The 11,876-nt window shown below is 53.5% G+C and overlaps 6 protein-coding genes across 6 annotated transcripts; 2 read left to right on the forward strand and 4 right to left on the reverse strand.

Annotated features, from left to right (window-relative positions):
• Positions 1-33: 33 nt before the first annotated feature.
• On the reverse strand, positions 34-1,493 carry J7T55_007355 (uncharacterized protein; the record flags this gene model as incomplete). The annotated part of the gene is made up of 4 exons (XM_053144108.1): positions 34-686; positions 880-985; positions 1,045-1,172; positions 1,232-1,493. The coding sequence occupies 4 exons, from the start codon at positions 1,491-1,493 to the stop codon at positions 34-36; spliced, it is 1,149 nt and encodes a 382-aa protein (XP_052993045.1).
• A 364-nt stretch (positions 1,494-1,857) lies between these two features.
• J7T55_007356 (uncharacterized protein) lies at positions 1,858-2,399 on the forward strand (the record flags this gene model as incomplete). The annotated part of the gene is made up of 3 exons (XM_053144109.1): positions 1,858-1,899; positions 1,971-2,053; positions 2,108-2,399. 3 exons carry the CDS (start codon positions 1,858-1,860, stop codon positions 2,397-2,399), a joined length of 417 nt encoding a protein of 138 aa, XP_052993046.1.
• Positions 2,400-2,707: 308 nt separating this feature from the next.
• J7T55_007357 (uncharacterized protein) lies at positions 2,708-3,661 on the reverse strand (the record flags this gene model as incomplete). Its single annotated transcript, XM_053144110.1, has 3 exons — positions 2,708-3,348; positions 3,457-3,527; positions 3,624-3,661. 3 exons carry the CDS (start codon positions 3,659-3,661, stop codon positions 2,708-2,710), a joined length of 750 nt encoding a protein of 249 aa, XP_052993047.1.
• Positions 3,662-5,220: 1,559 nt separating this feature from the next.
• Positions 5,221-7,101, reverse strand: J7T55_007358 (uncharacterized protein; the record flags this gene model as incomplete). Its single annotated transcript, XM_053144111.1, has 1 exon — positions 5,221-7,101. One exon carries the CDS (start codon positions 7,099-7,101, stop codon positions 5,221-5,223), a length of 1,881 nt encoding a protein of 626 aa, XP_052993048.1.
• A 201-nt stretch (positions 7,102-7,302) lies between these two features.
• On the forward strand, positions 7,303-7,559 carry J7T55_007359 (uncharacterized protein; the record flags this gene model as incomplete). The annotated part of the gene is made up of 2 exons (XM_053144112.1): positions 7,303-7,305; positions 7,362-7,559. The coding sequence occupies 2 exons, from the start codon at positions 7,303-7,305 to the stop codon at positions 7,557-7,559; spliced, it is 201 nt and encodes a 66-aa protein (XP_052993049.1).
• A 2,194-nt stretch (positions 7,560-9,753) lies between these two features.
• J7T55_007360 (uncharacterized protein) lies at positions 9,754-11,229 on the reverse strand (the record flags this gene model as incomplete). Its single annotated transcript, XM_053144113.1, has 4 exons — positions 9,754-10,166; positions 10,713-10,833; positions 10,907-10,966; positions 11,083-11,229. The coding sequence occupies 4 exons, from the start codon at positions 11,227-11,229 to the stop codon at positions 9,754-9,756; spliced, it is 741 nt and encodes a 246-aa protein (XP_052993050.1).
• Between the last annotated feature and the right edge of the window lie 647 nt (positions 11,230-11,876).

Raw genomic sequence — 11,876 nt, forward strand, 5'->3', positions numbered from 1 at the left:
ATACCCACCACAAGACGAGCGGCTGTCTTGTTATCAGTAGCGGCGCAGTTTTCGTTCGCCTTCGTAACCTGATCCTCCTTCGTATGGTCGTTTTCGCGAGTCGTCACGGCCGTAGTCTCGGTCGCGATAACCGTCGCCGCCTCGATCTCGATCCCTGTCCCTGTCTCGGTCCCCTCCTCTATCTCCGCCGTGCCTTTGACCAAGCGGCATCGCGTTGCTGCCAGAGCTGGATCGATCGCCCCCGCGAAAGCCGCCTCCGCCGCCGTATCCTCTGTCGTCATCGCGTCGACCGTACCCGCCGCCGCCGCCACCACGATCTCCACCTCCGCCGTAATCTCGGCGATCACGGTCATATCGGCCGCCTGGTCCTCCTGGTCCGCTTGGTGCGTTTGGTGGTCCGCCGAATCCGCGGTCACGGCCTCCGAAGCCTCCGCCGCGACGATCGAAACCGCCGCGGAAGCCACCTCGGTCTCCTCCTCTAAAGCCGCCTCCACGCCCACGGAAGCCACCACCGAAACCACCGGGACCGGCCATGGGGCGGCTTGGCATAGCCTTAGTATAACCACGCCCACCCAGTCCACCTCCGAGGCGACGAGGCTTCCAGCCTGAGACGGTACGGCCACGCTCGACATCGGTCTTGATACGGCGGCCCTTGATACTGATGCCATCGAGTTGTTCTAGAGCAGCTAATACGCGCGCGGCAAGACGCGCTTGTGTCAGTACGTCCTTACCATTGTCTGCATACCTTGGTGATGAACTAGATGAGGGGGGAAAGGGGAACCGTGACAGGCAAGCTTGAGGGCCATGGTCTCGGTGGGGTATTGGTTCGCCATGCAGGCTCCAGGGTTGTTGACGTGGGAATATCAATGGCGGTATTACCTCTCATGTCCTTTTCGCGTTCAAACACTATGAAGGCGTAGCCGCGGTGGGGCTTCTTCTTCTTGTTGCCCTTCTCATCGGCATGGGTGTCACGAACGATTCTTATCTGTCATGCATGTCAGCAATGATGCAGTATGAGTGTCAAGGTTATAATATGAAGCGTACACGTTCGATAGTTCCGATGCGGCCAAACTCTCGCTCGAGGTCTTCCTCATTGGCATCATAGCTGAGTCGCGACACCATGAGGGTCTTGAAAGCATCGCCACGGATGTTCGGATCCTCGGCCGGGTTAACTGGAGTCCAAGTGTCAGTCTGGCTTGATATGCACACTGGATGGAGCAGGGTATCTAACAGAGCTTGGGGCCGTCGGTGACCAGCTTCTCGACTTCTGCCTTCTTCTCGAGCTTTTTCCGGTCGCGTGCCTGCAACCAACTCTCCGTGGGGACATAACCATCGGCATCCTTGTATGCTTCAAGGTGAGGCAAGAAGTCTGCAACACCTCCAATGGCAGCTGTCTTGCGCTGTTCCGCCGGGAAATCGCAGGGAGGGACCCATCGTAGAGGAGGTCGGGGCGCAAACAGCGCCAGGAGGTTGGGAGGGAGCTTGTCGGTCATTTTTAGTCGCCTTTCAGGTCATTCGCACCAAATCAAGACCTGATTAAAATTAAGGATGGCCCTCTCTTCGATGGCATAAAACAGATGCGCGTCTTAGACTTGAGCCGACAAGTCAAGTCGAGCGCGTTCAACCAGGGACAGAGAAAGAAGGGAGGTGGTTGAAAGGAGAGGGCTTTGCGACAGGTTGCCTAGTTGAGAGCTAGACCGGCGACGACAACAAGGGACAAGGGTAGGAACGCGCACCAGAAAAGCTCAGGCCACCTCCTTACATAAGCACCATTTTTTGGATGCGATAGACGCATCGAGCGACTCGACTTGATTGCAAGACGATGATGTCCGTCCTCAACACATTTGACAGGCCACCATGACAATAAGACCAGCAATAGAGGCAGTAACCAAGGGCCGAGTAAGTGTTGACCGTCAAAAAACATCAAGGCCACTCCAAATCACACCATACCGTACTGACCGCCCTCACAGAACGGCGTCGGCGCCTTCGTGCTGCAATGTAAGAAGATGGACTTTCACTATTGTGACTGGGCAGGGAGCTCAAAAGGCATGAAGTAAGTGGCCCAGCCCTCTTTTGGCCCTCGTCCAATGCTAATTTGTCTCTCCAGCTCCTTCATCAAGTCCCACCTCCCAAACTTCGCCGCCGCACATCCCGAGATCGAGGTCACTGTCTCACCACGGCCGACCAAGCACCCCATTGTTAGCGCACACTACATCAACGGCAACACGAGGACGGTCTGCGTTAGGAGCCTGCACCCGAACCAGATACAACAGAAGGTCGAGCTGCTGCGGGACTCGACGGGCGAGAGGAACAAGAAGTACAGCAAGCCGGTTAAGAGTATCAACGAGAGTGTCAGAGGTGTCTGGTCACCGTATCACGGCAAGGGGATGACTGTATAAACGTGGGCGAAGTGCACGGGCATGGCATGGACAACGACACTGTATTTTACGTGCATGGGGCCGAAACTTACATCTCGAAAGAACGGGGTTCGGGCATGGCATCAGTGTAAATTATATACCCGGACTACGTCTTCGAAGCATCAAAAAGCGCAGTTCAACTATCAACCAGAGCAAGTCGAGGTGGAGTGGTTTCAGGAGTTTTATTTTGAATATTTGGGGCTGCCTATTTTAGGTGACCTTCCGTCCCTTGCTCCTTCTTGGGAACTACTCAGAGACTACTCCTCTCCTCCTACTCGACGGCAGCGGCTTTATGCCTGCTTGCTGTTAATGATGTCGACGAAGGCAGGCTTCAAGCTGGCACCGCCGACGAGGAAACCGTCAATGTCGGGCTGCTTGCTGAGCTCCTTGCAGTTCTTCTCGCTGACGCTGCCGCCGTACAGGATGCGGGTCTCGTCAGCGGCCTTGTCGTCGACCTTCTCCTTGAGCCACTTGCGGATGGCGGCGTGCACCTCCTGGGCCTGCTCGGTGGTGGCGACCTTGCCGGTGCCGATGGCCCAGATGGGCTCGTAGGCGATGACGATCTTGGACCAGTCGGAGCCGATCTTGGCCTTGAGGGCGTCGAGCTGCTTGGTGACGACGTCGACGGTCTTGCCGGCCTCGCGCTCCTCGAGCGACTCGCCGCAGCACCAGATGACGCTCAGGCCGCCGTCGGTGGCTACCTTGGTCTTGGACGCGACGACCTCGTCGCTCTCGCCCAGGATCGTGCGACGCTCACTGTGGCCCAGGATCGTCCAGGTCACGTTGCTGTCCTTGAGCTGCTCCACCGAGATCTCGCCTGTGTAGGCGCCATTGGGCTTGTCGTAGACGTTCTGTGCTGCCACCTCGATGTCCTTGTTCAGGCTCTCACGGACGTAGTGGAGGTACAGTGCTGGTGGTGCAACAACGGTCTCTGTGTTGGGAGTGTGTTAGCACAATGTACTTCTGCTTTGTTCTCCAAGGGCTGTCCCTGAGGTTCTTGTGCGACAGGGAGTTGAGAGAGGTGTGGAACAACACATACCAGTGTTGGGGTCGAGCTTCGCGCTGTTCAGGTTGTTGACAATCTCCTTGATGGACGACTTGGTGCCGTTCCTGTAAGTTTGGCGAGGCCATCGTCAGTCCAGCAGCTCTCAAGAAGCTCTGCGGGGTTTTCAGAGAGCTCGGGAGCTTGGCTTCGCGGGAGCTTACATCTTCCAGTTTCCTCCGACAAAGAACTTGCGAGCCATGATGGGCAATTGGTATCTGACGGTATCGTGTTGATTGGGAAAGTAGGGTATTGTCTGTGAGGAGAGTTGCGTATTGCGAAGTTGGCAAGGTGAAGAGAGAGAGTTTCAGGAAAAGTGTAGTTGAGGTGACGACAGACAGTCTTGCTCTTTAGAGGGGCACATGGAGGGGCACAGAGCAGCAGCACGACAGGTCGGTCGTTCTGGTGGGGACACGCCGGGACTTGGCGTCTCTCGTTCGATGGCCCCTAGTTTCGCCCTCAACGAAAACAACTCATCGCCTCACTTTCCTCGGTAAACGGCATGACTTCATGTGCTAAAGTCTCCCTACTTTTCCCGCATGATTAACGAGTGCTCTGTGGCGTGACGTTATAAACCCACCCAATCCTCCATACTACAGTGAGAGACTGAGTCGCGCTCCACTACAAGGTGGACTACGACAGCCAGTTATCCGAACCCATTAACCTCCAGCGGGATAACCTGCTACGGGATAACCTGCATGGAATAGTCTGCTATGAGATAACCTGCTATGGCATGTCCAGCGACGGGATGGATTCCAGTGGGATAATTTCCAGTGGTACAACTCCCGCAGGACGACCTCGGGGATCAGTACGAGGTAGGATAACAAGTTGCGGGATGAGCTCCAAGATAATATTCACCGAGCGAATCACCTTCGCAAGGCGCACGGTGCTGGTCCAAGTCTTCATGAGTTTCGATCTCAATCCCCGAAGCAGCCCTTGGCAGATGCAAGGCAGCTAGGAGCCAATTGAAAGGATGCCACGAGTCTCGCCATGCTGAGGCAAGCAACTGGTTCGCCCACGTCTCTTGCTCGGCCAATTTCCATTGGGGCACGCCTCGCGATGCGAACTGAGGCCCGCCCAATCGTCTGAGGTTGGGCAGATATGCCACCTTTGTGCGGAGCATAGAGACTCGATTGTCTTAATAGCTACGAGATATCGAGCAGCAATCTGGATTTCTGTCCTCCCTTGGATTTTGTTCAAGCTTTGCCCAGGCTATCACCCATGCAGCAACGAAACAGCCTGGCACACCAATCCCGAGTCCATGCTCCAGTTGTGGATACGAGACCTCAACACAGTTGCTACTATGATCGAGAAAATCACAGGGATTTCTATCTCTATATGAAATATGCAGAAAGCTCATATTCAGCCCAGAATCCACTGAGTTGTGCGCATAGAGAGCTCGATTAAGATCATTATCTATTCATCACGATCCACGTCCTCAACGTCCTCATCAGCTCGGTATCGACCCACGAATTCATGTAAGACTTTGGTCCGATCAGCTCCTCTAAGCTATGACTTCGGACGTCACTTGCAATTTCAACGTAATAGAGGCCTCAGCTGCAGAAATTCACACTCTGTTTGCATCTTCCGAGTACGAAGCTCGCGACTGAATGGTATCGCCGACCGGAACGGCATTTTCGGAATACAAGAAAACAGGCTCGTCACTCCAACTCATCAGTGCCCACCTTTGCCCAATCATTAGCAACTCCTAAGAAAGTTACAGGCTTCTTACACAATGGCGCATCCAGCTAACAAGAAATTTCATCGTCTAAAATCGCGATCGATATCATATACGTGACCTGTTCTTCGCGATAAAGGAGTGAAGGGGTTGATAGAGGGCGGCGGTGATTCCTCTCGCCGCCTCCGGTACAATGCGTCCTCGTCTAGTTGAGCTCGCATTATGCTCTCCTGCTCTTCTCGAGCCCGCTCCTCACGAATTCGCTGGGCGTCAAGATGGATGAAGTCACCAAAATCGTCGTGGTAGTGGGAGTCAGGGCCGAGTCTTAGACGCCGGAGGTCATCATCGAGCTGCCGATCGACCTCGCTCGTCGTGACGTGCCGGATCCTTGCTGGAGATACGTGTCCCCCATTGATGATCTCCGGACGAGGGGCATATCGAGGCTGATATCTCCTGGCAGCCAAGTCGAGCTTGTCGGCATCATCCAAAGTGTGCCGGAAAGCAACTTTTTCGTCGGATCTACCTGCACGATAGGCATCGGCCCGGATCTGATCAAGGTTTTCAATCGGGATTGCAGCCTTTCTTGGCGGGGTTGGGACGTGGATGATGGGGACACGAGCTCCACTTCCGGTGACGATATATGATGGCTCTTCGAGGAGACTGTGACGACGGCGGGGGCGATGAACCTCGACGCCAAAGTTCCTCGGCTCTTCAAGATACCTCAAGGATTTCCTCTTGTGGTCATAATGCTTCTTGCCCTTATACGAGGCTGACGATCGAGAGGGCTCGGTGACTAAAGTGGACTCGGAGCCGAAACCGGAACTCGAACTGAAGTCAGAATACTCCGAGCTGCCAGAACTTCTTGAGTGGCCACTGTTGTGGTGCTTGTCCTTTCTATGTTCGACCTCGACCTGAATTGGTGTATGAGGTCGGCCTGATCCCTTTCCAGGGTGAGAGTGGTGCATCGGCATGCCCCCTGCGTGAAGCACTTGTCCCGGCATAGGTCCTGGGCCGCACATAGGGGCCGCTTGTGGGTGGAGCATTGGTCCTGGCTGGTGTGGTTGCACAGCTTGAGGCCCGTGATGCATGACCATCTGCTGCTGCATCTGGGGATGCCTCATCCGCATCATATCAGCCTCTCGTTGCTTCTCTATTTCGATGCAACGAGCCAGTTCGCTTGGTACCTGCTCCGGCTTTGGACAGCGTCTGAAGTAGGCGGTGATGGAAGTACGCTCGTAGGTCTTCTTTTGGTGGATCTTCTTCTTCACGTTGGGTCGTCTTGTATAGATCTTTTCATGTTTGTTGACAACGGGCTTAAGCGTATAGTCAATTTGGGCGAGTTTGGTGTGGAAGCGCGCATCGTGCTCTTCCAGCGAAAGCTCACGTTGCGCCTTCGCCAGTTGGTCTTGTTGCTTGGTTCCGAGGGCATTTTGCTTCTCCAAGAGCGTCTTTCCTCGTTTGGCATCCTCCTTATTAAGCCGCCGGATTTCTTTTCGGGCCTCCGCCTTGTCTACATCTGCAATGCGTGTTCTGATGCAATTATCCCAGCTTGCCTTCACCTCTTCGCCTTCGGAGTCATACTCATCATACGGCTCGATCTTCTCGAACCTCAGAATGATGTAATCCGAAAGATCCTCTCGGATATCATCCTCGGTCACGCTCTCTTCCCGGAGGTCGGAGACGACGACCGGGCGCTGGAAGTGAGATGGTATGAGATGTCTCGGAGGGTGAGGAGGGTGTGGTGGAAATGAAGCCGCTGCGGGCGGCGGCATGGGCCGCTGCATTTGCGGATGAAGAGGCATCGGGCCTACCATGGACGCGGGACGCTGCTGATGCACCAGTGCCGCCGGCGGTGGCGCCGGCGGCAGCCGGCCTCCTAGAGCTGGCTGATGATGTTGAGGAGGGACTGGGATACTGGTCGATTGGGGCTGACCACCACTGAGCTGGTAGAATGGGGGTTGCATGGTCACGGGTGTGAAAAGGGTTCGACACAAGAGCGATACGACAGGTGATTCTGCCTTGGCCAAAGATGGGCGGGAGAGAGGTTGGATGAAGAGAAGCTTCTCACAGTCGGGGCGAAGGGGCAGAACCAGGCAGCAAGGCTTTAATATACCAGGATGACTCGAAGAGCAGGGACGATACGCAACTCAAGGCCACTCGACAAGATGGTGTGCAACACGACCACTTTTTGGTGTATCTCAAAAACGAGGCGAGGACAAGAAAGGCCACGCGGTTCGTTCGTGTCGCAAGCAACAACTGGAGTATGAGACAGGAGAGACAAACCCCAGATCTGAGCCACGCGTGTCTAGGAATTGGTTTCGAGCGCCGTCGAGGTCACTGGTACGGACCCCTCGGCCAGATGAACAGCTCCGAGGTCCTATACGAGTCCTGGACGGCTGCTGCCGCTGCGACTTTGCGATGAACCATTCTCGAGCCTAACAATCCGAGACCCGACTCCAGGAAGCGGGATGGGCCAACACAAGTACACCAACTTCGAACAACAAATGCCGGTCATGGAGAGACGCTTGTCTGGAACTGCCCCCATCTAGACCACTTCCTGAGTGGGCTAAAATATAGCGACGTCTCGCCCCACTCTGGCTGTTCGGTGAGCCGACTGTCACACACACACACCTCCACGGTGCACTCTTTTGCAAAGCTGGACGTGATTGGCTAGGCAGCCTGTGGAGAGCAACGCCGACTGCTCGAAGGATTGCCAAGAGCGGAGGCTAAGCTTGAGGTCAGCTTGTCAGCTAGCACTGACAGATAGGCCGCATTTATGGCGGCACTTGAGGTCGCAGATACTGGATGTGGCCAGAAGAGGTGAAAGGTTGCCCGCAGTAGTAGGTAAGTGATCACATATGCTGTGTCTTGTTGCTCAAGTTGCTCAAAAATGTCAGGGGATGATCTGGTACGAGTTGGAGACACGGTAGTACCGCGACTCCCGCCCCGAGCTATCTGAGGCCTGGATGTTCACATCTCAACAGTGATGATATTCATTGAAACCTGTTCAGATGTTTACATGATCATGACAAGGGGTTGGTGGTGTGAGGGATGGCCCATGTGCCTGATATGCTGTACCACCTGAGCCTCATGGGTCGCATCGTTTGCCGGGGCCGAAGAGAAGAAGGCAGCCGACTGAACGCCTTATTTACACTTCTCTCGGGCAACGCTAAGACATGCAAAAAACCCCAAGTCACGGTGGCCTCCAGATGCAGCTACAGCCTCGTCTGGCTTCCCCCCTCTCTCCTATTCGCTCCCGGTCCGTCAAGTGACGGGGACAAGGGTCCGTATTCGCTAGAGCTATCTCCTCAAGTTGATAACGTCTACACCCTCCGCCGACCCCGACATATTCGGGGTAATTCCTTCTGGCGCTCTCCGGCTTGTTTGCTTGCGTTACACGGATTTCGAGCCACCCAGGCATCCCTACGTTGTCGCCAATAAGCGCTGTCTAATGTTACTTGTGCGGCTCTGCGATTACTGAGACAAGTGAGAAGACGGAAGGATTGCCAATGGCTGCTGACGTCCTGGACGAAGACTGCTGCGGTCCATGTCAGCTTGCTATCGATTCTGCGCAGTCGGTCTTTGGGCCCTACATCGCAAACGCCGTGATCTACACGTCGTCACTGCTGATGAAACCTATCATTCACCATTTAGTGGGTAGAGTGTCAATATCAGCCGCAAGTCGTGCCTGTACTAGAGAGTATTTCTCGAACCCCGGGTGGAGGTAACTCAGGTGTATCTTCTGTCATTTTTCTCGTGCGCAGAGGACAGGTCTTCCCCTGCTCCACCAGTCGATGCTCATTACCGTGCCCTCATTCCTGGAATCATTGTCGCATTGTGCCTGTGCAAGCGTGCACCACCGCCTATTGTGTTGCTTCACATACCTGAATCGGAGACCACATGTCGCTTTAGTCTAAGCTTTACGAAAGACACCCTCGATCTCCATTCACCCTTTGACGGCGGAACATGCCTCCCTGCCTATGGCTAGTCCTGTCATGCAGGCCGCCCTGCGGTGCGCGCCGCTGCAGAGAACCGATCGCAAGCACTCCACCCTCTTGCTTAGCCGGGCAAAATGCATTGGCCTGATAAGATGCAGACCTGGATTTGGCTACACCGAAGGCAAGTGTTGGGCATCACGCCCCCACAAGATACCTCTATGCAGTTCCTACATAAGGACGGATATCGAGTCCTAGGCCTCGGACTTGGGACCCACCCATCTCGTACGCCCTCGTCAGTGCATCATATCGCAACAGACGCAGTTGATAGATCATTTCTCACTACTTGTCTTCTGTGTTCCCTATATATCGAACCATCTACTAGTGTCTGTCCTAGGTTGCTCCGATCGCTGTAGGCCGGGTGCACAAGGTGTGCTGCCCAATGTGCCCCAGATCTGGACGTGGGCTCCTCCTGTGCTATTCCCCCATTCGTCCCTTGTCCGCCTCTACTTGACCGAGCTGGTCGGACTGTTTTCGACGCCACGTTTTGCGAAGCTGTACATCTTGCAGCCGGCCTCCTTCCTCTCCTGAAGTGGCCACTCACTGATGCATGCAGTCTTACGCCGTGCAACCGGAAATATATGTACGATCAGCGACCGGAACGCCCGGCTTGCGTCTGTGTTACATGCCAGCGTCTAGCATGTAGAAGCCCAATTTCGATGACGGTACGCCAAGCAGCGTGTAAAGAATGTTTTGGGCAAAGGGGCAAAGAGGCAAAAAGAAGAAGGGGCCCAATAGACCCAGATGGCGTCGATGGAAGAGCGGTGGTGCCCAACTGTTCCGCGACGCCGGCCCAATGCTGTCGGACGGTGCCACCGGTTCTGCTGCGCTGCGTTGTTGTTGCGCAGAGCCGCTGAGCCAGGTGCTGGTGGAGGTTGAGGTGCTGTGCTCCGTTTTCCAAAGGGAAAGTGTTGGCCAATTCCTCGTTGGTCGGGTCACAACTGGTGGCAAGTGTGATGGGGTACGGCCTCGAGTCCTTTGGAAGGGGCTGTGATGCTTGTTGAGGGCTAGAAGGATCGCTCGTGTTTCTTCTTCTGTGTTGGTGTCATTTGCACTGCCATGGTTATGTTTGTGCTACAGACCTATTCAATTTCCTCATCGTTGAGCCTGCTACGATATAGAAAAATTCGGAACTGGCGTTCCTAGCTCATTGGACCTCTTTGGTTGATTATCACCGTATTCAATATGAGAAAATACAGCATTTTTGTGCCATCAACACTTACTGAATATGCTTGGTGACAAAGGTGCCAACATGAGTTGTCAATCAGAACCCTACGGAGGAGATGATCGTCTCGAAATCAAGGTCTCAGAGCGTCTCTGTCAAGCCTGAATGATACAGGGCAAAATGCGGTCAATTTAATCAATTTACTCAGTTCTTTTCCCACTAGAGCTCGTAAAATCCTCGCGTCATTCCTCATATATATCTCTTCCCTGTACCCGCACCCTTTTTTGTCGGTACTCCTGAAAATACCGGTACAGCTCATACAGAATCACTCCTTAATTTTCTGCTTATGGAACAAATCTAGATTCAAAGTCAGTTGTGACAGGTTGGTCAGTCGCACGAGCCGGGTGACACAAACCAGGGATCTCGGGCATCCAGCTCGACCTCTCCTTGCAGAAAAATTCTCCCTTTGGGGGAAGCTTCTCAGGATCGTCCAATGTTCCGTACGTGATGTATCTGAATTTATCCGCAGCTTGCTCCTGTTGTGGTCATGATATCAGCTCATCTTCTGGGACTTGCCAAGTTATGGAGATCAGAAGAGTGAATGCATACCCCGTATTCACATGTGAATGAGCCGCAGTTCTCGCAGAACTCCCTGATAACGCCATTCTCCTGCTTATAGAGCTTTGGCTCTCCTTTGCTATATTTAAAGCTCTCAATCGGAACCTATGTAAGAACCCTAAGACAAATGCACAATGATGCGAATATGGTCAATGACGGAAACATACCTTGGATGTCAAACCAAAGTTCGTGCCAAATGCCTTCTTGCAGCTTGAGCAGTGACACAACGAGGTCCGCGCCGAGTCTGCAGAGTCCAGCTTGACGGTGTACTGCAAGTTCTTGCATGTGCACGTGCCAGTGAGGTTAAGAGCCATTGTGGATAGGTGTCTCAAGTCAAGGTGATGCCCAGAGAGAAGGGTTACTAGAGAAATGCTTTTCAATTACCAATAGAAGAGGCAACAAATTTTATGAATGTCTTATATTTTTATGGTGGGTGCAATAGATGTCACTTTCAGCATGATCTGCATTGGGATTCGTGCGTGTGAGACCCGGCAAAATGCCATTGCACGCAGCGTAACGTCATCGTATGTCATGGTGATTTAACGAGAGTGCCGCGGCAGCTGAAGGCATCACTCCTCACTTTGAGCCCTCTAGATTACTCTGAAGTGTAGATTGGATGCGGTGTTCGTCTTGTCCGCAGCGCACCTGATATCAACAGCTGCCCGCGGATAGAATAAATGTTGCCTTTCAATCTGCCATAATCAGCATTTGCGAAAAACCTTGATCGCAGATTTTTTTTCTTCTTGAAGTTTCCTCAATTGAATTTGACCGTAGGATTGTCCCATGTCTCCAGCGGCTAGCAAATGCCGCACAGTAATATGGACTCTCGTCCTACCTTTGCCCTAATTATATCCTTTTTTTAGATCAGTGCACGTTTAGGGGTCGACTATAGTTAGTAGTGTAATGTTGATACAGGACAGAATCATCTGATAATCCATAAATTAACAATAGTGACACTAAA

This window comes from Diaporthe amygdali (assembly GCF_026229845.1).
Source record: "Diaporthe amygdali strain CAA958 chromosome Unknown NODE_16_length_960263_cov_65_539585, whole genome shotgun sequence".
Taxonomy (NCBI): Eukaryota; Fungi; Ascomycota; class Sordariomycetes; order Diaporthales; family Diaporthaceae; genus Diaporthe; species Diaporthe amygdali.